General features: G+C 40.5%; 1 protein-coding gene across 4 annotated transcripts in view; it reads left to right on the top strand.

The window, feature by feature from the left end:
- LOC130929877 (dynein axonemal heavy chain 8-like) overlaps nucleotides 1–27773 on the top strand; it is a 156568-nt gene that overhangs the window by 61617 nt on the left and 67178 nt on the right. For all 4 annotated transcript variants that reach the window (XM_057857488.1, XM_057857489.1, XM_057857487.1 and 1 more), the window contains 19 exons: nucleotides 2175–2328; nucleotides 2542–2705; nucleotides 4961–5063; nucleotides 5243–5347; nucleotides 5419–5580; nucleotides 10957–11181; nucleotides 11261–11433; nucleotides 13746–13924; nucleotides 17431–17618; nucleotides 17735–17821; nucleotides 17913–18020; nucleotides 18085–18219; nucleotides 19995–20156; nucleotides 20232–20478; nucleotides 24457–24698; nucleotides 24895–25035; nucleotides 25099–25330; nucleotides 27323–27465; nucleotides 27535–27669. In XM_057857488.1, coding sequence (XP_057713471.1) covers nucleotides 2175–2328; nucleotides 2542–2705; nucleotides 4961–5063; nucleotides 5243–5347; nucleotides 5419–5580; nucleotides 10957–11181; nucleotides 11261–11433; nucleotides 13746–13924; nucleotides 17431–17618; nucleotides 17735–17821; nucleotides 17913–18020; nucleotides 18085–18219; nucleotides 19995–20156; nucleotides 20232–20478; nucleotides 24457–24698; nucleotides 24895–25035; nucleotides 25099–25330; nucleotides 27323–27465; nucleotides 27535–27669 — 3085 coding nt within the window. The remainder of the gene's footprint in view (nucleotides 1–2174; nucleotides 2329–2541; nucleotides 2706–4960; nucleotides 5064–5242; nucleotides 5348–5418; nucleotides 5581–10956; nucleotides 11182–11260; nucleotides 11434–13745; nucleotides 13925–17430; nucleotides 17619–17734; nucleotides 17822–17912; nucleotides 18021–18084; nucleotides 18220–19994; nucleotides 20157–20231; nucleotides 20479–24456; nucleotides 24699–24894; nucleotides 25036–25098; nucleotides 25331–27322; nucleotides 27466–27534; nucleotides 27670–27773) is intronic.

The following is a 27773-nucleotide window of genomic DNA, read 5'->3' as shown; positions in this document are numbered from 1 at the left end:
TGTATGGTTCAAAACATTATTTGAAAGCAATTTTTTCTTGATTTAGGTGAAAAATGACCTTATTTTTTAGATGTTTGGGCTTAATAAGAACAAATGGCAATATTTAGTTCAAGTAAGTGGAATAATCTGGCGCATTCATCTGTTAATTAGTCTTCAACACTCAAACAAGATGGGGAAAATTATTTGACTAGATTTAAGAAGAATGATCTGATTTAGACGACATAAATTTAAAGCGTACTGAACGCATTACTGACTGGATGACTTCTTTGTGTGGTTTGGTGCATGTTACAATTATCAACTAACTACTGTGCCATCATGATAAACATGTTTACTTGACATCACTTGTCCAAATGTCCGTGGTAAAATTGATGTGATCGGCATGTCTTTCACGAAGAATTTTGGTCGTATAAACTGCATTATTTTTTCATCCAGGGGTTTGGCTATCGGGTCATTTCGGGAATTTCCTCCCGCCTGTGCCCTTCAGTCCGTCCGGCTGCCAAATTAGCACCCGCGCCAGGCTTCTGTCTTGAACTGGAGTGGCGGCGGCAGCTAAATACGCACCGGATATTTGCCAGCCCCGGCCGGCGTGCTGCGGCGTATTCGGTCCATGGCTCTGCTCTGCCCGCCTAGGGCGAGGCGGCGGCCTGTCGGACCGGCGGGCTCCGTCGGAAGACAGCTACTTGTCGACTATCGGCCTCGTGAGGTGTTTAGCCATAGATGGGAGTATACACCCCGCTTTGGGCTACATTCCCAAACAACCCGACTCTGGGAGGACCGCAGCATCTCTGTATCGTCACAAGCCCCGTAGCGTCCTTTATAGTTTATTTGTGTTTACAATAGCTTTAGCATTCACGCTAGCGGCAGCCTTGTATTCGTTCCAAAAATCTTTGTGATGCAGTTTTAAATGGCTGCTGGGTTAGTGGTGTTCAATGAGGACGCTTTCTTTACGCCAGGGGTGTCCAAACTTTTTGCAAAGGGGGCCAGATTTGGTGTGATAAAAATGTGGGGGGCCGACCTTGGCTGACGTCCTTTACACAGAATATATTTAAGCAAATTTTAGCAAGCCATTCTGTGTGTCACATTTGCTTTGTTTTTGTTTTTTTAACTAATAATTTTAACAATCTCACAACTAGCCTTTTTGGCGTTCTCTTTCGACTCTTGGGCTCTTACGAAATACTGCTGGTCTGAAATTAAACTAGCTTCAAGTTGCTTCAATTTCTTGCTGCGTATCTTCCCTGTTATCTTGTCGTACATGCCAGCGTGTCTTGTTTGGTAATATCGCCTCAAATTGAACTCTTTAAAAACAGCGACTGTCTCTTTGCAAATGAGACAGACACAGTTGTTACGTATTTTATTGAAGAAATAGTCCAAATTGCACCTATCCTTGAAGCGTCGGCCGTCACAGTCAACTTTCTTTTTCTTGTTGATTGTTGCTATTTTAGAAAATTGGAAGTAAAGGGTCACACGGGGTAATGTTGCTTAGAGTGCTGCTGCCTTTTAGTGGGTAAATGAGGAGCAGCATTTAGTGTGTAAGCTACTTTATATGCTGGTAGCAGTACTGCTGACCAATTTATTAAGTCTGTGGGCAGGGCAGACGTTATTGATTTTATGACAAAGGCTGGGGAACAGATGAAATTTGACCATGGGCCGCATTTGGCCCCCGGGCCGGACTTTGGACATGTCTGCTTTACGCCTCGTGGAACTTCTGCATTGCATGTTTTGTAGATGGCGAGAGCGTCTTTATTTCATTTCACACACGGGAAAATCAACGCACGCTAGTGAGAGCGCCTCAACACTGATGTGTAACACCGCCTCCTCTATGACGCCCTACTCAACCCCTCCTCCCACAGGGGCTTCAGAGAGGGGAGGGGTTGAGCAGGCGGCGGTGGAGAAGTGGAGTAAACTGCTTGGTTGCGCATATCTGGAGGCTAAATCAAGTATATAATTATCACATTGCATTATTGGTTGATTTTTTAAAAATCTGTATTATCTGCGTGACGTCATAATTGCCATTATCGGCCGATAATTATCAGTAACCGATATTATCGTATATCTTTAATTCTTACAATACCTACTTAGTGACATAGCATAATGATGGAAAAAATGAACATAAAATAGTTTTCCTTTAATTTGAATGAAACCATGATAATATGGTAATTTCTGCCTTTTTGCAGCTACTGCACATTCTACAAAGCTGAAATCCAGGACTGGGTTTCAAAGCTGTCAACGTCAACAGACGTTATTGAGCAGTGGGTCATCGTACAAAACCTGTGGATTTATTTGGAGGCCGTGTTCGTCGGGGGTGACATCGCCAAAGATCTGCCTCAGGTAATGTTCCTTTTTTCGCTGTTAATTTGACAATGGCAAACTTTAGTAGTGCACTATGTGGTGTATTTGTTTGCCATACTGTCATTGGTTCTGATTTGTGATCCTTGTGTGGAGTTTGTGTGTTGTCCCTGTGCTTACAGTTACTCTGTCTTTGATTTTAAGTAATTGATCCATGTGTATTTTGCAATGATATGCATATTTCAATCTGTCAAGGAAGCAGAACGTTTTCAGCAAATTGACTCGACGTGGATCAACGTCATGCAGCGAGCGAAAGATGTCCCAAATGTGGTGGAGTGCTGTGCCGGAGATCCAATGTTGGGGGAGGTCCTGCCAGATCTTCAGAAGCAGCTAGATTTCTGTCAGAAATCCTTAACAGGGTAAACGTTTCCTTGTTTTTGAAATAGTTATAAAAAAAATTAAGAAAAACACCTGTGGTTGGCTGGAACCAGTTTAGTGTACCCTGTCTTCTGCCATTATTCAGCTGTTCTAAGCGCACCAAAAATTAGATTTTTTAGTTTTTTCCGCCCAATTTGTCTTTCTCCCCATTACTTTTTTTTTTAAATAGACAAGAAGAAAAACAGACAGAGAAAGCTCAAAAAAACTTTAACCCTTTATAGTGAACTGATTTAACTCATTGGCTGCATTGACGGCGGTAGACATCCAATCTATTTTGACTGGGAGTCCAAGCAGTGATCAAACATTGCTAACCTTCCAAATCAAAAATCATTGGATGTTTGTCAAGGGCAGGCAATAACATAATAGTAACAGTGGTATGAAAAAGTATCTGAACCTTTTGGAATTTCTCACGTTTCTGTATAAAATCACCATTAAATGTAATCTGATCTTTGTCAAAATCACACAGATGAAAAAACAGTGGCTGCTTTCATGAAAACCACCCAAACATTTATAGGTTTTCATATTTTAATGAGGATAGTATGCAAACAATGACATAAGGGGGGAAAATAAGAAAGTCAACCATCACATTTAATATTTCTTGCCCCCCTTTGGCAGCAATAACTTCAACCAGACGCTTCCTGTAGCTGCAGATCAGTCTGGCACACCGATCAGGACTAATCTTGGCCTATTCTTCTCCACAAAACTGCTGTAGTTCAGTCAGATTCCTGGGATGTTTGGCATGAATCGCTGTCTTTAGGTCATGCCACAGCATTTTAATGGGGTAAAAGTCTGGACTTTGACTTGGCCACTCCAGAATGTGAATTTTGTTCTGAAACCATTCTGAAGTTAATTTACTTGTGTGTTTTGGATCATTGCAGCGTCCATCCTCTTTTTAGCGTCAACTGTCTGATAGACGGCCTCAGGTTTTCCTGCAAAACTTTTGAATTCATTCTTCCATTAATGATTTCAAGTTGTCCAGGCGGTGAGGTAGCAAAACAGCCCTAAATTATGAAGATCCCGCTATCATGCTTCACGGTGGGGATTAGGGGTTGATGTTGGTGAGCTGTTCCATTTTTCCTCCACACGCGACGTTGTGTGTTACCCCCAAACAATTCAACCTTTGTTTAATCATTCCACAAAATATTTTGCCAAAGCGTCTGTGGATTATCCAAGTGCCTTTTTCCCAACATTAAACAAGCAACAATGTGTTTTTTAGACAGCAGTGGCTTCCTCCATGGAGTCCTCCGATGAACACCATTCTTGGCCATAGTTTTACATAGTTGATGTGTGCACAGAGATATTGGACTGTGTCAGTGATTTCTGTAAGTCTTTAGCAGACACTCTTGGGTTCTTTTTTACCTCTCTGAGTATGCTGCTCTGAACTCTTGGCGTCATTTTTGGTGGACGGCCACTCCTTGGGAGAAAAGCAACAGTGCCAAACTCTATCCATTTGTAGACAATTTCTCTGACTGTCGATTGATGAACATCCAGACTTTTAGAGATGGTTTTGTATCCTTTCCCAGCTTTATACAAATCAGCAATCCTTGATTGCAGGTCTTCAGACAGCTCTTTTGACCGAGCCGTGATGCACATCAGACAGTGCTTCTCATCAAGACATTTCTTACCAGGTGTGTGTTTTATAGTGGGCAGGGCAGCTTTAAACCACTCATCAGTGATTAGGCAGACACCCGACTTAAAATGTTTGGTAAAAATTGGTTTCAATTGCTCTTTAAGTCTCCTTAGGCAGAGGGTTCACTTATTTATTTTTCCCCCTTCTGTTGTCATTGTTTGCATGCTATCCTCATTGTATTTTCATCCGTGTGAATATGACAAAGATCAGATCACATTTGACGGTGATTTTATGCAGAAATGCGAGAAATTCCAAAAGGTTCAGATACATTTTCATACTACTGTAAATACTGGCAGTCCCCAGGTTATGAACAATACATAACCTGAATTTCCGCGTGAATTGGAATTAAACTTTTAAAAACCCTTAAAGACCCCCTAAATCCCAAAACAACTATCCAAAAACATGCAGTTTTAAATGTCATATTAAAATAGTAAAGTAAAAACTAAAAATGCGTCGTACAACAAGGTACAAATCTGTCTTTAATTAATTAATCAGCCCTGATACAAAGCAATAAAAACATCGGGTTCTGAAGATCAATAGATATAGATGATTTGTGTGATAAATCCATCAACTTATTTTGATTCTAAACAAGCGCTAACACCACAGGTACCTTGAGAAAAAGCGGCTCTTGTTTCCAAGATTCTTCTTTGTCTCTGATCCTGCGCTCCTGGAAATCCTCGGGCAAGCTAGTGATTCACACACGATTCAGGTGAGTTGATTTTTTTTTTGCTGGAGATTGACAATTGTCCAATTTTAGGACAAAAAAACTTGGTGTTGCATTATTTAAGGGTTATCTTGACTGGGGAAACCCAATATTAGGAATGAATGTACCTGAATGTATTTTATATATATATATATATATATATATTTTTTTTTTTACCTCGTCAGTCGCATCTTCTTGGAGTGTTTGACAATGTCAATGAAGCAGAGTTTGACGTCAATCAGTATGATAGCATCTTGGCTGTCCTGTCCCAAGAATCAGAGAAACTACCGGTATGTATGCAAATTGTTGAGATTGACATTAAATCATGGGTTTACCTCACCTTTAATTCTTACTGTTTCAGCTGGACAAACCAGTCATAGCTCAGGGTCCAGTGGAGCTCTGGCTGGGAAAGCTACTGATAGAACAGCAGTCATCACTGCACACGGTCATCAAAGCAGCAGATGACGTAATCAACGACGAAGATTTTGAGCTCATTCCCTTTCTTGACAAGTTCCAAGCGCAGGTCTGGCAAAAACAAAACCAAAAACAACAACCTATAAATGCCAATGTTCAGACAGTTATGAGGACAATTTATATGATGAGTATTTAGTTAAATATTACACCTCAGATATGACTTTTAAAAGGCTGTTACAAACCAAAAAGGCAGACTTTCTCATTTTAAGACTTTTTGTGGTTCAACTTTTAATAGGCAATTCTACCCTTGTTCTTGTCATCTGGTTTTGGAGTCAGAATTTTTCAGAAAAGTATACATACTACATATACATTGGGGTGTGCCATCTTAGGCACCCGACGATTCGATTCGATTACGCCTCAGGGTGCTACGATTCGATTATTGAATGATGATCACGGTATTGACAATCATCATGAATGTCACGATTATCGATGCATCGTACATTACGAATTAACTAGAAACTGCAATTTCTGGAGAAATTACTCTGGGTCTTTCCTGTGTAGTTATACAGATTTTAGCTTCGCCCAGACTGGTTTGCTAAGATTTCGGGTACAATATCAGGTCACTTCCTGTTGATTTGTTGACATCTTGGAGGCGTGGCCTGGTCATATCAGGTCATTTGGGGACGCTTGGGGGCGTGGCCTATTCATATCAGGTCATTTGGGGACATGTGTGGGGCGTGGCCTAGTCATATCAGGTCATTTGGGAACGTTTGGGGGCATGGCCTAGAAATATCAGGTCATTTGGGAACATTTCGGGGGCGTGGCCTTGTCATATCAGGTGATTTGGGAACGTTTGGGGGGGCGTGGCCTAGTCATATCAGGTCATTTGGGGAAATTTGGCACTAATTAATAAAGCCAAAGAAATTTATATCCATTATTTATTTAAAATATCCTAATGATTCAACAGGAATGAAGGAAACATGCCCATACAACAAATAGCTGCCCTTTAATTGTTTTTTTTTTTTTTTTTTTTTTTTTTACAAGAAAGTGCAAAAACATTAACTATTTTAAAGGCACTAGTTATTTCTCAACATGCCCAACAATACACAGCTGACCTTGAGATACTCTTTTTCACAAGAAGGTGCAAAAACATTAGCTGTTTTAAAGGCAGTACTTATTTCTCTCAACAATACAATAAAATTTATACTGGTGGAATGAATTCCACATGTTCTGGAAACAAAGTGTCTTTGGAAATAAGACTTCTTTTAACCAATATACTTTGTTTCACATTTCATATGTTTGGAGTGTTACTGCATTACTTAATCCTGGTTTCAAAAATCCTCCATCTGGTGTAACCTATGTACACCACCAAACAACGCACAACTTGACAATAAAATACATGTTAGTGAAGTCGCTAATTAGCATAGCGCTCAGCGCTAACTAGTAACATCTCAAAAACAACAAAAATAAAGGCTAAACAGTACAAGAGGGTTCGTGTACTCACCTCTGATAGACTGACACGGACTTAGCAAAACACTAGGGACTTTTTCCAATTAACACGACTTGAACCTACTGCTGGACAACTGAAAGACAAGGAGCAATGAACTAACTCTCTTCCACTCTCGCTCTAAAAAATAACTTGCGCAGAGAAGCGCAACCGCCGGGGGCCTGCCTGTCTCATACACAAATTTATTTTCCAGTCTTATGAAAAGGAGTAAATCTCTCGCTCAGTAACCGGCAGCATCCATCATAATGCTGTGCGTGCGTCCGTTAAAGGTGTCCGGGCAGCAGACGTGTCTTGAATTTCGTTCTGCTTCAAGCGGCTGTCATAAAGTTATTAGGGAAAATCATCGTTTTTTTTAACATTTACGAATCTTAATCGAATCGTTACATGTCGAATCGCGATGCATCTAGTAATCGATTTTTTTTTTTTCATTAATATTCATGACGTTAGCAATTGTGGCTTGGCGGGTTTGTCCCCAATAGTAAATGAATGGAAATAGTGTACGAACGAGATGTTTACTGAGCTAAACCTCCCAATTCTGTCCGAAAATGATGTCCCTGGTGCCAAATTCACTGGTAAAGATGTGGAAGAACATACAAATGTTTAGTTAAAGAGATGGCTTGAGTGTCGAGGGCTGAAAAAGAGGAGGAAAAGAGCCAAGCCGACCTAAGCTGAGCCTTGGCTTTTTTATCGACACCTTTTTCTTACGCCACTGACAATCAGTGGCGCCCCCAGGGGGTGGCCAGGGGTGGCCACGGCCACCCCTATAAATTTGTTGGCCACCCCACTGGCCACCCGGCTTGCCAGTATATCGTTAGATTGTTGTAGCATCAGTTATGCATTTCATCCCAAAAGCAAATCTGCCAGCACCTGCTTTTCCCCAGTAATTATTATGTTTTGTTAAATGTACACTTTATGCCGAATATATACATAACACAATAAAACAGAATTGTTGTGGAACTCAAAATGTTGACTGGACAGCTATGGACTATGCACATTAAATCATTAGTAATATCAAATATTACACAATACACCAAAGTATATCAGTAGCCGTGTCCTTAAGTCTTTCTGATAGTTTTCTCCTGACCTTTTTACTGCAATAATATAATGAAAACCTGAAATTATGGCTTTTAGGGGCAGTTTACATGGCGACTCTGCGACACAAAGACGCAATGACTGAGTAGCGGACTCGCCTCGCGTGCATATGGTGTCGGCGAAGACGGAAGGCGAAGACGAAAAATTCTGAATCCTGCCTCCAAAGTGGAAGAATCCGGTTGTGTGGGGGCTTCCTCGCCATGCATATCAAAGGCTCTTGCGGCGCGACACCACGCCGTAACGTCAGCACAAGTACACGTCACATTGGGCGTGCGCAGTGGTGCTACTAAACATTAAAAACAGCAAATATGGCGGAATGTCGGCTTTAATTTACTGTTTTAATAATATTTTTAAATTAAATATGTTGACCGTTTCAATTTTTTTGCCTTTTTGAACAAAAGAAAAATGACATTGCTTCGAGTGGGCGGGCATATTTTTTTCCGGGCTGATGGAGCTTGGTGGGGTCAAAGTGCATCATTCTCTGTCGCCCTGTAAATCTGCACTGCCCCCTTGGGTCTGGCATGAATACTACATCGTTTTCATGCGGAATTGCGACATTGTTCAAATGGAGACACGAATGCAAATTTGAAATTTTTCGTATTCTCGGAGAGTCACCATGTAAACGGCACCTTAGTTTTAGATTTTAAGTGGCCCCATCTGGCCACCCCTATGAAAAATTTCTGGAGGCGCCACTGCTGACAATGACATTATCCTGTTTCAACAATTTATCTTTTGCCACCATATGCCCTGTCTTTCTTATATATTATATCCTCTGGTTGTTTTACGTGTCTGACCATTCTTGGGGGCAATTTACATCGCTATTTTTGTGTAGCGATCGCAAATTTTTAAATTTAAATTTTTAATTTTTTCATTGATCACAAATCTTAATTCTATAATTTATTTACACTTCCCCCTTACTATAGTTGTTTTTTTACAACAGAAAAGGTAACAGTGGCAGTCAGATACCATTTTAATTTTTTTCAGGTCATTCATTGTCAGCCAAGCAGCACCGCAAAACGCCACGTTAAAAAATAAGTAAAAAAGTTAAAAATAAGTAAAAAATATCAAAATGGCTTACCTCTTCATCCTCTTAAGGACCATATCAACCGGATACTGCATATAAAATGTGAATGGCTTCACCTTGCTGGCGTTAAACTGGTATTTTAGACTTTCGCGCAAGTTGATCCATTCTTCACATTTTTTCCTCCGAGGTTTTGGTTTCGGGAAACATTCGAAACACAAAAGAAAACATCCTTTATATGTCGTAATGTCTAGAGTCGTTTCTACAAGTTCCATAGCAGCAGTGTTTGATTGGCATGTTTATTTTTGAAACATTACCAGAGAAAACAAGCAGAAATTAGGGCTGTCAAACGATTAAAAATTTTAATCGAGTTAATTACAGCTTAAAAATTAATTAATTGTAATTAATCGCAATTCAAACCATCTATAAAATATGCCATATTTTTCTGTAAATTATTGTTGGAATGGAAAGATAAGACTCAAGATGGATATATACATTCAAGATACGGTACATAAGGACTATTTGTTTATTATAACAATAAATCAACAAGATGGCATTAACATTATTAACATTCTGTTAAAGCGATTAATGGATAGAAAGACTTGTAGTTCTTTAAAGAAAAATGTTAGTACAAGTTAGAGAAATTTTATACTAAAACCCCTCTTAATGTTTTCGTTTTAATAAAATTTGTAAAATTTTCAATCAAAAAATAAACTAGTAGCCCGCCATTGTTAATGTCAATAATTACTTACACAATGCTCATGGATGCTGAAGCCTATAAAATCAGTCGCACCCAAGCGCCAGCAGAGGGCGGCAAAACTCCATAAAACACAACAAGTGAGCGTTTCACTGTGTACTGTCATTTAAATGTGTCTGAGCGGGGCATCTGCGTTAATTGCGTCAAATATTTTAACGTGATTAATTTGAAATATTAATTAACGCCTGTTAACGCAATAATTTTGACAGCCCTAGCAGAAATATAATGGATTGTATGTGAAGGAGTCTGACCCTCTAGCCAGAACGGCGAAATCGCGCCAGCCAAACCGCTTGACCCACACTGGCGCAGCTCCAACTATCCGGGCCGGCGAGTTCCCGACAATCCGGCCAGAAGGCCAAACTCCGCACGTTCACCTTAGTCTTAACCCTTTGTACTGAGTCCATTTTGAACGGTTTAGAGAAGGCTCACCGAGAACAAGTTGACAATTTATTTGGGTCGACAGTGATCAAACAGAAAGGCGAAACAGACACAGACTCAAGTGGGGAGGCAAACTCGTTCCAAGGTCACCATATCAGAAGTCAACAAAAGGTTCCCAAGAAAAAAATGACTACTATTAGTTAAACATTCAGTCTTTTGAAGGCTCTCGCGGGGCGGGCTGTTGGCAGGAAAAAGGGTGTGTTTAGGATCATTGTGTGTTTGTGGATTGGACAGGAGGTTTCGGGAGTTACTGTTGTCCGGGCAATGACAAATGTGGATTTAGTCACCTCAGTGTCAAAGCGGCTCTTGGAGTTTTGTTAGTCATGTTATCAGTTGGATATCAGGCGTTCTCTGGTGTTCCTTGTGTCGGGACACAGCGTCCCGCCATTTGTTCTGGACTGTCCGGGAGAACTGATTGCAAGAGTTGGTGCGTCAATCTTCCTCAGTCAGTTGTATGATGCACCCACTGGGCTTTCGTGATAACAAGCCGTTGTTTATCTCTTATGCCCTATATTCTGCTTATTTTCCTTAAACTATGGTATAAGTGCTATTTATCTATATTGGGTGTGTTAGAGTAGTTTTTGGGGGAGGATGGTGACTCAAAATGTCATAGTTTTACTAATGAATGTATGGGTTAACTTTGCATTAGTTCACCCACTGCCTGTCTTAGGTGGGCCTCCTGGGAATCCAAATGCTCTGGACAAGGGACTCAGAGGAGGCCCTGGAAAGTGCAGAATACAGCAAGGAGGCGATGATCTTTACCAAAAAGAAAATGCTGAACCTCTTACGAACGCTAATCAAGCAGACAACTTATGACTTGACAAAGTTCGACAGGGTCAAGTACGAGACCTTGGTCACCATCCACGTGCACCAGAGTGACATTTTTGAAGAGCTGGTGAGTTTGCTCTAAATTCACAATTTAATTTGTAATTTTTCTCCTTTGTGCAACACTTTAATATTTTCTTTGCCCTCAGGTGGCAAAATCCGTCAAATCTACCAATGACTTTGAGTGGTTGAAGCAAAGCAGGTTTTATTACAATGCCGACCAAGATAAGGTCATCGTGTCCATCACCAATGTCGACTTTATTTATCAGAACGAGTACCTTGGCTGTACTGACCGTCTGGTCATCACTCCATTAACTGACAGGCAAGACAACACGTGTTATTATTAGGGGTGGGAGCCTCTTGATACCTCACGATACGATACGATTTGCGATACAAAGCTCACGATAACGACGATATGACGATACAACGAGTATCGATACATTCAGGAAATCATTCTAGGATATTCTACAAAACGACTAATAAACAGAAAAACAAGCTTCTGCTGTGAGTTGGAATGAGTTTATCACTAGTAGACGTCAATGGGAGCCAATGCCAGGCATTGAGGGAATTTTGGGCCATTTCAGGTCATCACCTGTTGTTTTTCAGTTACTTCCTGGTGATTATGGGGTATTTCATGGGTCACTTCCTGTTTATTTTGAGTTAACGAACAGGAAGTGACTCGCGAATCTCCCAAACTGATTTGGCAGTGCCTCAAACGAAATAGGAAATGACCTGTAAATGCCCTAAAATGAACAAAAAGTGACCTGTAAATGCCCTGAAAATCGGAAAGAATTATTGTGAATTGTCTTGTTTCGAATGAACGAACGTTCTCAGTCTAAATGGATTGGGCGTCGAGCACCGTCAATGGCAGCCACTCAGACTTCTATGGTCATCAGTGGCAACCAATGCCAGGCAACAAGGCAATTTTGGGCCATTGCAGGTCATCACTTGTTATTTTCATTTACTTCCGGTTGATTTTGGGGCATTTTATGGGTCACTTCCTGTGACCCGGGAATGAATAGACCCTACTCACCAACGTCACAAAATGACGTGTCGCTGTATCCGGCCGCCATATTGTCCGTCATTTTTTAGCCCTATTCTCAATGGTTTCAATTAGTCGTGCAATTTATAGAGCAATTCATGGAAGCCCCGGTGTTATCTGACGCTGTAAACTCATTGGATGCATTGCATAAAAGGCGTTATGTGGAAAAGCTTCAGTTTATCCATTCGCCAGATCCATATTTGATGCCTAAATCGATGTTTTTCGACCCGCTGTCTTCGCCGTCTCTGCCTGACATCTGCTACCCTGATATTTACAACTATCTTGTCCACACAAAATCAGCCTATTCTCACGAAAGTTTGAAAAACTTTAAGAGCTTGGAGGCTTATAAATACTTCGTTGCTGGTCGGGTGAAACTGGTCCTCGTCCCCGAAAATTCGGCTGGAATCTATCTTGTGCTCGGGAAGGTGAGTTACGAAATTTTCAATTCAAAATCTTATGTTCTTGCTAACATCCACTGTCAAGTCTAATGTATTTCATGTCATTTGTCAATGGAGCTAGGGCTTTTAATGTTTATATGGTTTAGCGATAGCACCCTCACTACATACACATATAATATGTAATAAATATGAAGTGCGATAGCACTACTCCAGATTGTCCCTAGTTGAATTTATTTTTTTGGCTTTTGACCTCAATAGTGAAATTGTAAATTAATTGTATGACAACTGTCTTATTATCCCCTTATAATTATATATTTTCAGGTAGTTCATTCACAACGTCTGAATGTATGTTGTCGGCGATTAGCCTAGCAATGATCTTAATTGTGGTTGTCAGCCCAAAACCCTCTAAATATATATTAAATGCATCTTACCAGATATAAAATGACTACTACATAGTCTGTGGTAATCGTTTGGAGCCCAGTTTTCTCGTCGAATTGCAGCAGCTCATCTCGCTCTCCTCTCCGGGTCTCTCGGAATCCGGTAGAACTTCAAGTCTCTCCGTCTATCTTCTCTGTTATTGTAACCGACCGCCACACACGCCTTCACCATTTTGATTATTAATGTTAACGAGCAGAAAAACACGCCATAATAGGAGGAATTTACGTCGCGGTAATGCATCAACAGTGACGAGTTGACGAACAATATGGCGCGGGGGTGTGGTTGTGACGTCATGTGAGTAGGGTCTATAGGCAGTGACTCAAACTCAACAGGAAATTACCTGTAAATGCCCTCAAATGAACAGAAATTGACCTCTACATGCCCCGAAAATCGGAAAAAATGATTTCGAATGAACGACTGTTCATCCCACCTTCCCAGTCTTAACGGACTAGGCATCCAACGCCATCAATGGAAGCCATATAGTTAACTGAGACACTATTATGATGGAAGATTTTAGTAGCAACTTGTTGGTTCCTTTCATTTTTTTGAACATTGGCACCTTTTTAAAACAATATCCCGACTCTTGGCAAGAGCATATCGATAACCTTTTGGGATAAAAAGTATCACTATATATTACCATTTCGATATTTTGTCACACTCCTACTTATTATGTTCATCATCCTTTATACAACTCTTTTGTCTATTGACTGTACATAATTGAAAAATAAGCATACAGTAATTGTTGCCCATGTACAGGTGTTATATTACACTGTCCCAGGCCCTGGGCATGAGCATGGGAGGAGCCCCCGCTGGGCCAGCCGGTACTGGAAAGACAGAGACTACCAAGGATATGGGTCGGTGCTTGGGAAAGTATGTGGTGGTCTTCAACTGCTCTGACCAAATGGACTTCAGAGGACTTGGCAGGATATATAAAGGTATTGTGGTGTAGTGTTTTACTTCATGCATATGAATTCTCCTGGAATATTCTGGAAAATTTAGCATGTAGTCATGTTCCCTGAGGAATCCTTAGCAACTTGATATTTGTGAGGCCCGTCACAAAGAATGTCAAGAAACAATGTTTGACAAAACCATAGACGTCACTATCAGTTGACCGGAAACAGGGTACGGGGCTGCTCCGTAGGGTGCCTATTTGAAAAAACTTCAAATATTTTCAAAGTCAAAGCCACTAGCGACCCCAAACCAAAACAGGAACCTCCTTTAGGCATATATGAGTCTCCATTAGCAGAGGCAAAAAAAGAAAAATTCAAAGTCGTTCCCTAATAAAATCCTGGTTATTTTTTATATATGTATAACAAAACTTATAAAGGCTATAAAATTCTCAGACTTTATGCTAAATGCACAAAAAACACCAAATGAAGAGATAATAACCTATATGGTCAGGATCAATAACAATATTTCACATATCATATAGGTTTTTGCCCGAAATAGCGACTTATTTTTTTTATTTAGTGCAATTTTTAAATACGTTTTCAACAGCTAATAAATCAATTTTCACATCAGAAACTTAATACTTGAGGAAAGCATTGAAGCATCATCTTAATTTTAGTCAACAAAACCAAATTTGCATTTTACTATATACAATCAATATATACAACATACATACATTTTGAGGTTGCATTCCGATGTCACTATTGCCTCAGCAGGTCGTGCTGGCTATCTGTCCCTCGTCGTTTTTAGATTGAAATGTTACATAAAATAAAACACATAAAAGCCTAATTGTTTTTGTGTTGACGCAGAAATGTCTGAATTACTATTTTTTTGCCAAAAAGCGGGCACTTGACTGAAAAGTACCTGATTATTTGAATGTAATGTGTATTGATACAAAATCCAACATGGCAGCCATCACTAAACAAAGAGCTGAAGAGTTGAAAATTCTTGTAAATAAATGCGTAACCGCCGGAATTTCGATAGATATGAAGGTAAAAAAGTCTAGATTCTTGGTTAAAAGCAAAAAAAAAAAAAAAAACTGTTATCATTCATTTTACATAAATATTTCAAACTACATTTATGCTAATTTTTCCATTCATTTAATTTTTTTCTCAATATTTCAAAGTGCATGCATGCATGATGCTGTTTTATATAATGTTTACCTTGAATCCTCGACCAAATCACTCTTGAGACATTCCTGCCTGCTCTTATGCAGTAAACTTTCATCCTGTTTCCACCTAAATCCGGCGTTATAACGCAGTGTGTTTGAGTTTATCGCAATGAGAGCTTCCGCGATGCTCTGCTTGGCCCTGCTCCATACGGGAAGCCGTGACGCTATGTCAACTAATAGAATAGAATAGAATAGAATAGAATAGAATAGAATAGAATAGAAAGCCTTTATTGTCATTATACACAGTACAACAAGACATAAAGCAATAATAAGCAACAATATGGCTAATATAAAAACACAAGTTACAGGGTACACCGATTGGGAATAAATTGATAAGTGGCTAGCAGCAAGTAGTGAGGTAGTAGTAATATAAAACTGCGTATATGACAATTTCCAGTACTCAGGCTAGGAGACAGATGGTTGGACTTGATATGAGTGCAAATGACAGTTTTTACATAGATATTGAAGTAACAGTGCAAAAATGCTATAATGTAACAGTGCAAATACTGCATATACAGTACACAGATTGAGACAGATGTCTGAGAACATATTTCTTAGTGAGATGCATGTTAAGCCCCTTTCACAAACATATCCTGGTAAATTCCCGTTTAAAATTATGCGGGATTTACTCGCATCATTACTTTCACGCATGTAGAGATATCCCGGGAATGACGCGGGTTGGACATTTACACAGACTTGTCCCGTGTTACCCACTGGCGCTCTCTTTTATAATCCGGACATTACGCCATTTTTGGTCGGCATAGGGTGTCACAATGTTGGTCAAATCGTGTTATGTTACAGAGCCGGTTGTGGGAGCATTCCCAATGTCGTAACTGCAGCCAACTCAAGCTCATCCAGACTGTATTTAGGCCTAGGGTATCCAAGAGAAGGGTGCCGAGATATTAACTTGCTGGGCATTCGACACCTTGTACTCTCGAATTTCGTGCATTTGCTAGCTTGTTCGTCCGCCCTTGTTTTGAAATGCCCTACGTTGTGGTGTTATCTGAGTGTATTTTCTTTGTAATCTTATCGGCTCTCTGCCTACTAATTAGGTTAGTATTCTTGATCCCCATCGACCTACTGTCATGGACCCATTGTGTTATTTCCCCTTTTCCGCGACTGCGCGTGTTTTTGTTTATATTTAATAAACCCTTGAATGCTTCCCTCCGTTGTTTTTTGCTTTGAGGTTCAACCTTGTTTCCGCAGTTGCGGACCCTAACATCGTCAACAAAATAAACCACATATTTCCAAAGATAGACGATGGACTCTCTTCCTCGGCTCTACGATCCAGTAGCAATTTCATTTCGTTATGTTTTCAGTTTAATTTAATTATTTCCAGCTTGCTATGTCGATAATTGCGATGTTTATTTATCGCTTTTTGTCTTACTGCGAAGAAAGGAAGTGATGATCGGCCCGCCAAGATATTTACTTCATCAGACATCGTGCTGTGACCCGGGAATTTAATGCTTGCTTTCACATAGTTCTCGTCCTGGGAAAGTCCCAGGCATTAAACTAAGACGCGACCCGTGAAATGTCTCAGTGTCAGTCGACCCAGGAAATTGCTTTCACATACAAGGACTGCCCGTTTAAAAACCCAGGATTTTAACAGTGATTAGGCGTACAGTATGTGAAAGGCGCTTTACAATATTGTGGCATTAGGAGTGCAATTACGGTGACATTGTCTGTGGTGTGCAGGTTGTTTAAGGTTGTTTTGGTAAGAATTTGTGAAAATTCAACCCCTATACAAGTTTCGCTATGCCACCTGAAGTTTGTCATACTGTTTGAAAGGGATATGATTGGGTGATTTTGGTCATTTCACTCCTAGGTTCCTGCGAAAAGGAACTTGTCAGATTTTATTTAAAAGGTAGATAGGCGACATTGATAACAATTTGAATTGCTGCCCGCATGTAGGCGACGTATGCTGGTTAAATGTGATGGCTTGAAAATCGGTGCTGTAGAATCTCTTGCAAATTTATCAAAAATTCAATACCTGAAGCAATCTTAATTTAGAGACATTTGGATTTGTCGGGCATTTCTTTAATGGTAGACGTATCCAAAATGAAACAGGAATTTTGTCACCTTGGTGAAAAGCAGTCATTTTGTGGTCATTTTGATTTTAAAAAAATATTTATGTTTGCTACAATATTTATGTTTTGAAGCATCCCAAATTAGTTTTTTTTTTCTCTTATGAGCGTGAAAACTGATAGATGTGTCCATCATGAGTAGACTAAAAACAAGAAACCATGGCCTTTATGACACAAGCAAATGACATTTCATTTTTGATTAAAGCACCCTTTCAATGGTTAATATGCTTTTTTCCAGGACTTGCACAGTCTGGCTCATGGGGCTGTTTCGACGAGTTCAACAGGATTGACCTCCCTGTTTTGTCTGTAGCTGCTCAGCAAATTTACATTGTTTTGGTTGCTCGTAAGACACACAAGCCAACTTTTATCTTCACGGATGGGGATGTTGTTGACCTGAATCCAGAGTTTGGCCTTTTCATCACAATGGTAATAAATATACATAAAATCAATGACCAATCCAAATGGATTGGACAGAACTTGAGTGAAATGAAAGGATTAAAAGAGTCAACGTGTGCACCAACATGTTAACATTTCCTACTTAGAATCCTGGTTATGCTGGTCGCCAGGAACTTCCTGAGAACTTAAAAGTGCAGTTCAGGACTGTGTCCATGATGGTGCCTGATCGACAGGTATAACAAAGATTTTCCTTGTTTTAATTGGCAGAGCTTTCTACTCGCTGTGTTTGTTCCCTAAGCACATTTTCTTTACGGTTTTTGACAGATCATCATGAGGGTCAAGCTGGCCAGTTGTGGATTCAACGAGAATGTTCTCCTTGCCCAGAAATTCTTTGTACTTTATAAACTGTGTGAAGAGCAACTTACAAAACAAGTGAGTTATAGCAGCATTTCTTCATTCTAAAATGCCCTTCCAACTCTGCCTTGCTCTATTTCAGGTGCACTACGACTTTGGTCTGCGGAATATCCTGTCCGTGTTGAGGACGCTCGGGGCTTGCAAGAGGGCGCGCCCCGATGATTCAGAGTCTAGCACGGTCATGAGAGTGCTGCGTGACATGAACCTCTCTAAACTGGTATAGCATATCCGCAATAGATCAAAGCAGGAGTGCACATAGTGGTCGTGGTGTTCGATCTTGTAGAATCTTATGACTTAATATCTTAAAACTCTGATTTGTGTTACTTTGGTTTCCCACTTACAGTGGGGCAAATAAGTATTTAGTCAACCACTAATTGTGCAAGTTTTCCCACTTGAAAATATTAGAGAGGCCTGTAATTGTCAACATGCGAAACCTCAACCATGAGAGACAGAATGTGGAAAAACCCCCAGAAAATCACAGTTTGATTTTTAAAGAATTTATTTGCAAATCATTGTGGAAAATAAGTATCTGGTAAATAACAAAAGTTCATCGCAATACTTTGTTATGTACCCTTTGTTGGCCATAACGGAGACCAAACGTTTTCTGTAACTCCACAAGCTTTTCAAACACTGTTGCTGGTATTTTGGCCCATTCCTCCATGCAGATCTCCTCTAGAGCAGTGATGTTTTGGGGCTGTCATTGGGCAACACGGACTTTCAACTCCCTCCACAGATTTTCTATGGGGTTGAGATCTGGAGACTGGCTAGGCCACTCCAGGACCTTGAAATGCTTCTTACGAAGCCACTCCTTTGTTGCCCTGGCTGTGTGTTTGGGATCATTGTCATGCTAAAAGACCCAGCCACGTCTCATCTTCAGTGTCCTTGCTGATGGAAGAAGATTTTCACTCAAAATCTCTCAATACATGGCCCCATTCATTCTTTCGTTTACACAGATCAGTCGTCCTGGTCCCTTTGCAGAAAAACAGCCCCAAAGCGTGATGTTTCCACCCCCATGCTTCACAGTGGGTATGGTGTCCTTCGGATGCAATTCAATATTCTTTCTCCTCCAAACACCAGAACCTGTGTTTCTACCAAAAAGTTCTATTTTGGTTTCATCTGACCATAACACATTCTCCCAGTCCTCTTCTGGATCATCCAAATGCTCTCTAGCGAACCGCAGACGGGCCTGGACGTGTACTTTCTTCAGCAGGGGGACACGTCTGGCAGTGCAGGATTTGAGTCCCTGGCGGCGCATTGTGTTACTGATAGTAGCCTTTGTTACTGTGGTCCCAGCTCTGTGTAAGTTGGTTCTGGGATTTTTGCTCACCGTTCTTGTGATCATTTTCACGCCACGGGGTGAGATCTTGCATGGAGCCCCAGATCGCGGGAGATTATCAGTGGTCTTGTATGTCTTCCATTTTCAAATAATTGCTCCCACAGTTGATTTCTTTACACCAAGCGTTTTACCTATTGGAGATTGTCTTTCCAGCCTGGTGCAGGTCTACAATTTTGTCTCTGTTGTCCTTCGACAGCTCTTTGGTCTTGGCCATAGTGGAGTTTGGAGTGTAACTGACTGAGATTGTGGACAGGTGTCTTTTATGCCGATAATGAGTTAAAACAGGTGCCATTAATACAGGTAACGAATGGAGCCACATTAGACCTCGTTAGAAGAAGTTTGACCTCTTTGACAGCCAGAAATCTTGCTTGTTTGTAGGTGACCAAATACTTATTTTCCACTCTAATTTGGAAATAAATTCTTTAAAAATCAAACAATGTGATTTTCTGTTATTTTTCCACATTCTGTTTCTCATGGTTGAGGTTTACGCATGTTGACAATTACAGGCCTCTCTAATCTTTTCGAGTAGGAGAACTTGCACAATTGGTGGTTGACTAAATACTTATTTGCCCCACTGTATGCTCACCCCTGTATGTCAGTCTTATTTTCAAATATTTTTGTAGACACACACCAGTAAAATAGAAACCCTCTTACAGGTGGATGAGGACGAGCCTCTTTTCCTCAGTCTCATCAATGACTTGTTTCCTGGCATCAAACTGGACAACAGCACCTACAATGAACTTCAAGCTGCCGTAAAGAATCAAGTTGACCTCGCTGCTTTGGTTAACCATCCCAACTGGAACCTGAAACTGGTTCAGGTATTGCAAAACCTATTGCTGCTCAGCTATGAACTGGTTTCAATGTTAGAGCGTGATGATATCTCTTGACGACAGCTTTACGAGGCTTCCCTTGTGCGTCACGGACTTATGACGCTGGGACCTAGTGGTGCGGGCAAGACAGCCGTCATCAATATCCTTATGCGAGCGCTGACTGAGTGCGGAACACCGCACAGGGAGATGCGCATGAACCCTAAGGCCATCACCGCGCCACAAATGTTTGGTCGTCTCGATGCAGCCACCAACGACTGGACTGACGGTATCTTTTCCACTCTGTGGAGGAGGACGCTTAAGGCCAAGAAAGGTGAAGTGCATTTTCGAGTGTAATGTGTTGTCCTAAAATATATTCAAAATGGAATAAGATAAAATGTTCGTCAGTGCCATTAGAGATGAGATATATCAGCTGGTGGAAGTGGCTTCCCACATAGCAAAATATAACTGGAGTGAACATGGGCCAGATGTCCAGCAAATATCAGCCCAATTTCGTGAAATGGATCCGCCCCAGTATCTTTTTGAACAATTGGCCAAACTCTTTATGGATTGACTTGCTGGATCAGCAAACAGTTTTGGGCCAGAGCTGGTCCAAAGCAGCAGACATGACATCAACGTACAGTACTGTGCAAAAGTTTTAGGCAGGACGCCTGCCTAAAACTTTTGCACAGTACTGTATATATACTTTTTTAATTAGGATCATGGAAGCTTCCACTTGGGGAAAATATATACATACAGTATATCCTGTATATACATAATATAATAAAAGTATACAGTACTGTGCAAAAGTTTTAGGCAGGTGTCCTGCCTAAAACTTTTGCACAGTACTGTATGTCTGGGATAAAAAGATTATTTCATTTGGAACAAGCAATTCCACATTAAAGATAACCAATTTTTAGACGCTATACAAGATATTATATTAAGGTTCTGGGTTAGAGGGGGACCCAAGCACAGAGATGAGAACAAACTGCCAGTGGAAACAAGAGTTTATTGACGGTTAGATGGAGTGGCGGATAGTGTCTGAAAAATCCGGTGGGCAGTTTGGTAACAGAACAGGTGAACGGCCAGGCAGGCATTCTGGCAAACAAGCAGTATGGGGTCTAGGGGAAAAACACAAAATTGAGCTCAGTTTCAGGATTACAAAATTCTTTATTAGCTGAAAGCTGGAGTCACAAACTCATGGAGTAGAGTTGTTGATCTTGCGCTGATGTAAGGCCAAGAACCGATTTCAAGTAGGCTGCTGACGATGATCACCTGCACCTAGTCCTGGGCCCATCTGTCCAATCCTGCAATCAAGGCCAGTGACACACATACACACAAACAAGGAGGAGGAATGGGGCCCAGGAGGCAGGGGCCCCAATAGTATTCCAAATTGAAACATTTCCAGTAATACAGAGTAAATGCTTTCTCCCTCCTTATGTTTGTTGTTCTGGAACTAATTTCAAATTACTTAACTTGCAGACATGGCAAAACAGCTGGATACACCAGCCATTGAGAGAGCTCAAGGGTTTCACAAGTTACCAAGCAGCCACAGGTTCTGAGCTGTAGACCTAGGATACCCAGTTTGGTAACATGTTTGCCATATCCGGACCATACAAACGTGGATTCTGCTACTTTGGACCAGTTCTGGCCCAAACTGTTTCCTGATCCGGCAAGTGAATCCATACTGAGTTTGGCCCATTGTTCAAAAAGAAACTAGGGTGGATCCGTTTTACAAAATTGGGCCAAAATTTACAGTACATCTGGCCCATGTCCGCTCCAGTTATATTTTGCTACCTGGGTAATGTTAACGCTTGATTGAATAACTTGTTAAACACTCAAGCAGGGACTTCAAAATGCGATTACGACTTTAAATAAAGCACTTGCCATAAAAATATGCCGTCCGCCAAGATGTTTTGTGCTGACTCCTGCGTGTACTCCTGTTTACTGTCGCTGCTCAAATGCCCTATTTCAGGGTGCGCGCTGCTGTGACGTCACATGTTGACTGTTAAATACTGATTTTTAAGCACGTCCAGTCTGCACGGTCCGCCCTGGAACGTGAATACGTGCTACGTGATCACGTGCTGCGTGAATCTGGCGAGCTGAGGCCAGATCCGGCACATAGTCACCTGCGATTGGGTTGGGGAGAGGGTTATCTGGGTCTCTTAGCTGAGGCTGCTGCCCGAATGACCGGTTACGGATAAGCTGGAGATGACGATGGCGATGAGAATATAAACAGTTATCAGGGCTGCCTTTATATTGCGTGAATGAATAAATCAGAGATCAATGGAATTGGCACAAATAATAACAAAGTACAGTATTTATGCATAAGCTAACAAGAGACAAAACAAAATGAGTACAAGTACATTTTTAATGTATACAGTACAAAATATTGGGGGGAAAAAACTGTAATAACCCTATGCTATCGGCCAGTTTAGGGTATAGTCCGTCTATTCACCTGTACTAATCTTTTTTAAACAAAAATAGTTTCAAAAAGATGCCAGAAGAAGATGTGGAAAATTCTGTTCTTTAAAAGATAGTCGATTTGTTATAATTAGAGATGTCCCGATCGATCGGGTCCGATCACGTCATTTTCAAAGTATCGGAATCGGCAAAAAAAATATCGGACACACCTTTTTTAAATTTATATATATATATTTTAAATAAATCGTTTTCTAATTATATTTAACGTTACAGACATAATATGTTACACTCATCCAGAGTCTTTAGTTTAGGCTTAAGGTAGGGTTATCAAATTTATCCCGTTAACGGCAGTAATTAATGTATAAAAAACATTTATCACGTTAAAATATTTAACCTAATTAATGCATGCGCTGCACAGCCCACTCACGCATCGTCGCGTTTAATCTGTAATGGCGCCGTCTTACCTATATATAGAGCTAAAAGGCAGCGTAAAATGAGTAGAGTGATTTTTGGCAGCCTTTGGAGCCTGTTTTTAATTGGCTAAAGCCTTATAAACCCTTTCCCTGTGATTAGAAACATCGTGGGAAGCAATGTGAGGAAGAAAGGTAGTAATTGATCTTTTTCTTAACACCCTATGTTATTTCCCAACGCAGAGTATATCAATTGGTACCACTACGCACAGTCATGGGTGCACTTCCCATCATGCATTTGGGCAGAACAGATGGCTACAGTATCATTTACTGAAAGCTCAACAAATACACTAGATGGCAATATTTAGTCACAATATACAAAGACACATTTATCCTTTAATGAATCATTCCAATTATAATGATTTTAATTAATGATTCCAAGCTAAAAACGACAGACATTTTGAATAATAAATATTAGAGATGTCATTTTCAAAGTATCGGAATCGGCAAAAAAATATCTGACATGCCTTTTTTTAATATATATATATATATATATATATTAATTAAATTGTTTTCTAATTGTATTTAACGTTACAGACATAATATGTTACACTCATCCAGTCTTTAGTTTAGGCTTTAGGTAGGGTTATCAAGTTTATCCCGATAACGGCGGTAATTAATTTTAAAAAAATGTATCACGTTAAAATATTTAACGCAATTAATGCATGCGCTGCATGACCCACTCACGTATTGGCGCGCTCAATCTGTAATGGCGCCCTTTTACCTATAAAGAGAGCTGAAAGGCAGCGGAAAAAGAGTAGAGTGAATTTTGGCAGCCTTTGGAACGTTTTTATAATTAGCTATAACCTAACAATCCCTCTTCCTAGGGTTGGAAATGTCATAGGAAGCAATGTGGGGAAGCAAGGTAATAATTGATCTTCTTCTTTACACATTAGGTTATTTCCCAACGCAAAGAAGATATATCAATTGGTAGCACTACGCACAGTCATGGGTGCACTTCCCATCATGCATTCGGGCAGAAGTTAAATGCCTGAATTATCATTTACTGAAAGCTCATAAAAATCCACTAGATGGCAATATTTAGTCACAATATACAAAGTCACATCTGTCCTTTAAGAATGAAGTCTTTCTATCCGTGGATCCCTCTCACAGAAAGAATGTTAATAATGTAAATGCCATCTTGAGGATTTATTGTCATAATAAACAAATACAGTACTTATGAACTGTATGTTGAATGTATATATTTGTCCGAGGTTTATTCATGTTTTTTCTTAATGCATTGCCAAAGATTGGGAAAAATTATCGGGAATGATTGGAATTGAATCGGGAGCAAAAAAAAAAAGCAATCGGATCGGGAAATATCGGGATCGGCAGATACTCAAACTAAAATGATCGGAGCGGGAGCAAAAAAACATGATTGGAACAACCCTAGTTATAATGATGAATTTGGCTTTTAGGGGAGATCATATGGATTGTGCTCGACGGTCCAGTGGACGCTATCTGGATTGAGAACCTCAACTCTGTGCTGGATGACAATAAAACCCTCACACTGGCAAACGGTGACCGTATTACCATGTCGCCAGCCTGCAAGCTGGTATTTGAGGTGCACAACATTGAGAACGCCTCCCCAGCTACTGTGTCACGTGTCGGTATGGTGTTCATGAGCTCCTCTGCTCTGAGCTGGGAACCCATCCTCAAGGTACAAAATCAGAGTGCACAAATACTATTAACTTCTTTACTTGCTTATTTGTAAGGAACATGCTTGTTAGTATGAGCCAAGTATGGAAGGAGCGCAGTCTCAAAAGAGTCATCTAATACAGCAAATGATACTAAACAAGATGCAATTGGCAGTAGTGAATTGGCACATTTAAAGTCTTTTTCTCTGCTTTCTCTAGGGATGGACAAACAAGCGTAACGCTGACGAAGCAGAGAACATAATTGCTTTGTACGATAGGATATTTTGGGATGTGTATTCATTTATGAGGCAGAATCTCAAACCCAAGATGCCATTTTTGGAGTGTAACTACATCATGCAGGTACCGAAACCAAAATAACTGCCTCCGCTGTGCGCTGATGCTGATTCAATTGTCATTCTGCAGTCTTGCAATATATTGGAAGGTCTCATTCCAACCAAGCAGATGGGAGGCCTGGCCAACGACAAACATTTAGAACGCCTCTTTGTCTTTGGTCTGATGTGGAGTCTGGGAGCCCTTTTGGAGTTGGACGACCGTGATAAAATGGAGGGTTTTTTCCGAGAGCACGGCAGCAACATTGATCTGCCTAAAACTAATGAGGGAGAGACCATGTTTGAGTACATGGTTGGGGCAGATGGTAGGCCTTCAAAAATATATTGCTGTTAAAGGCACCTTGTACTAATAGATAATTATTTTTTCTGTGTTTTTTGTTTAACAACAACTAAAGCGATTGTTACTCACTTTTAAGTCACAATTTATGAATAGCGTGTTTATTTTAAACGGTGTTGCACCGATATCGGTACCGATACAACACTAAAATAACATTATCTATACAGTGCAGGGGTATCCAACGCCGGTCCTCGAGAGCCCCTATCCAGCTTGTTTTTCATGTTTCCCTCCTTTAACACACCTGAATCAAATAATCAGCTCATCAGCAAGCGCTGCATGAGCCTAATAACGATCCTGATTATTTGAGTCAGGTGTGTTAGAGGAGGGGGACATGGAAAACAAGCTGGATAGGGACTCTCGAGGACCGGACTTGCAGACCCCTGGTATCGTGTCAGTGCTATGTATTAGTGTATCATTCGTTCATTCTGTTTTAGAATCCAAAATCGAAAAACAGTTAACAACTCATTTCATTTCTCGTTTTCAAATCAAAAGTCGTGGAACAAATAACGGCCTATTTTTTTGTTGTTTTATCGCGAGTAGACGTCCAATCCGTTTGAAGTGGGAGGGTTGAAGTGATTCAACGAATTCACTGCCAACTAGGCATATGCCGGTATGAGATTTTGACAGTATGATAACCTAAAGCAAAAATACCGCTGTTTCACGGTATTTGAATGAATGAATGAATTTTATTGTCATTGTCATCATCATCATAATCATTGACAGTTTCAGAGTGTGGAATTTGCCCGAAAGAAAGACGATGACAGACAAAGGAAAGACGGGAAAAAGCAAATGCTTATCGATACCCGTCCCCCAACAGCCCGGGACGCACAGTCAAGCATGTTTGTGTTACAGTCCAGTTATTATCAGGTTTTTTTTGTTGTTTTTGTTTTTTTCACGTCACATATTGTCAATTTGAGTGGGTTCATTGTATCAGTTGATGTCCAGTTTAGCTTATTTCTATATTTCTTAAACCTCTCCTCGCAAACATCATTCCAGTCTTGAGTTTAGAGATCTTTTTTCATATTTTCAATGTTTTGATCAGTTCTGATTCTTTTGTACATTATTTACACATTTTACACACACACCCACCCTCTCTCAACACAGAAAGTCGCCAGGGAGAAAAAAAAACACCACAGGCTGTATTATGAAAATGTTATTTTGAGCAGATGTTTACAATGGCGTAAGACTTTACAAAAGCACAATAATAGGGAGAAAACCGTTAGCTAGCCGTCTGAGTGTGCTAACTAGCCACGTTAACAGCCTTGTTAACAAGCTTACATTATAGTGTTTGTTTTACCATCACTAGACACATGAAGCACGCTGGTGTGAACTCTTGTCGCTGGTGGGAAACATTCATGACAGCGTTTACTTACCTTACATTTTGTGCAGAGTGACGGATGATGGTCACGTAAATGTGAAATCATGTTGTAGGTGTTGCCTGCAAGTTGGCTGTCCTTCCTCCTCTAAGCCGCGGCCATTTTTTTGTTTTCGGTAGCCGAAATACTCCCATACTAGCCTAGACTATTTTGAAGTGGTTTTGAAAACGCTTAGGCGTCACCCCTGTCACTGACACACAGGACAGAGCAACAACCGGAGGGGGATGGGTGAGGGCTGCCGCTCCAAGCCATTTCTCGCTGCATTTTTGGGACATAAAAAATAGTTAACACCATACTACGGTATGACGGAAAATTTTAGTGGTTATGAAATCGTGGCATTTTCATACTACGGTAAACCTTGAAACCGGTTACCGGCACATGCATACTGCTAACCCACCCACTTCAAATGGATTAGACGTCTAGCGCTGTCAATGGCAGACAATGGGTTAATCATTGTTTGGCCAAGCCATGATTGCAATTACTTTACAGTCAAGTGAGTATGAAGTATTTGTGCAACACTAATTTTTAAGGCTAGTTTGTATAATGGAAATACAGTAGGTGAATTGTTTGCATTGCACTTACAGGTCAGTGGTGTCACTGGAATGAGCACGTTGGGGAGTATGAGTATCCAACAGATTGTGTGCCAGACTACTCCGCCATCCTCGTACCCAACGTGGATAACACCAGGACTGCTTTTTTGCTAGAAACTATTGCCAAACAATACAAGGTCAGCTAGGTTTTTGAAACAACTTTTCAAAGATGACCCCCGCAAACCTTTATTTTAAAAACTCCACAGGCCGTCTTGCTCATTGGTGAGCAAGGGACGGCTAAGACGGTGATGATCAAAAGCCACGCTAAGAAATTTGACCCTGAAACAGACCTCTTCAAGTCGCTCAACTTCTCCTCCGCTACCGAACCCATCATGTTTCAGGTAGAATGGCAAATATTCAGCATAGTGCAGAGGGTGTAAAAGTACTCTTTCTGTATGTCAGTGGAAGTACAGATATTTGGGTAACACTTTATAATAACTATCCG

The sequence above is a fragment of the Corythoichthys intestinalis genome, chromosome 14 (genome assembly GCF_030265065.1).
Source record: "Corythoichthys intestinalis isolate RoL2023-P3 chromosome 14, ASM3026506v1, whole genome shotgun sequence".
In the NCBI taxonomy this organism is placed as follows: Eukaryota; Metazoa; Chordata; class Actinopteri; order Syngnathiformes; family Syngnathidae; genus Corythoichthys; species Corythoichthys intestinalis.
Note: the sequence above shows the minus strand (reverse complement) of the source record. Positions and strands in the feature narration are given on the sequence as shown.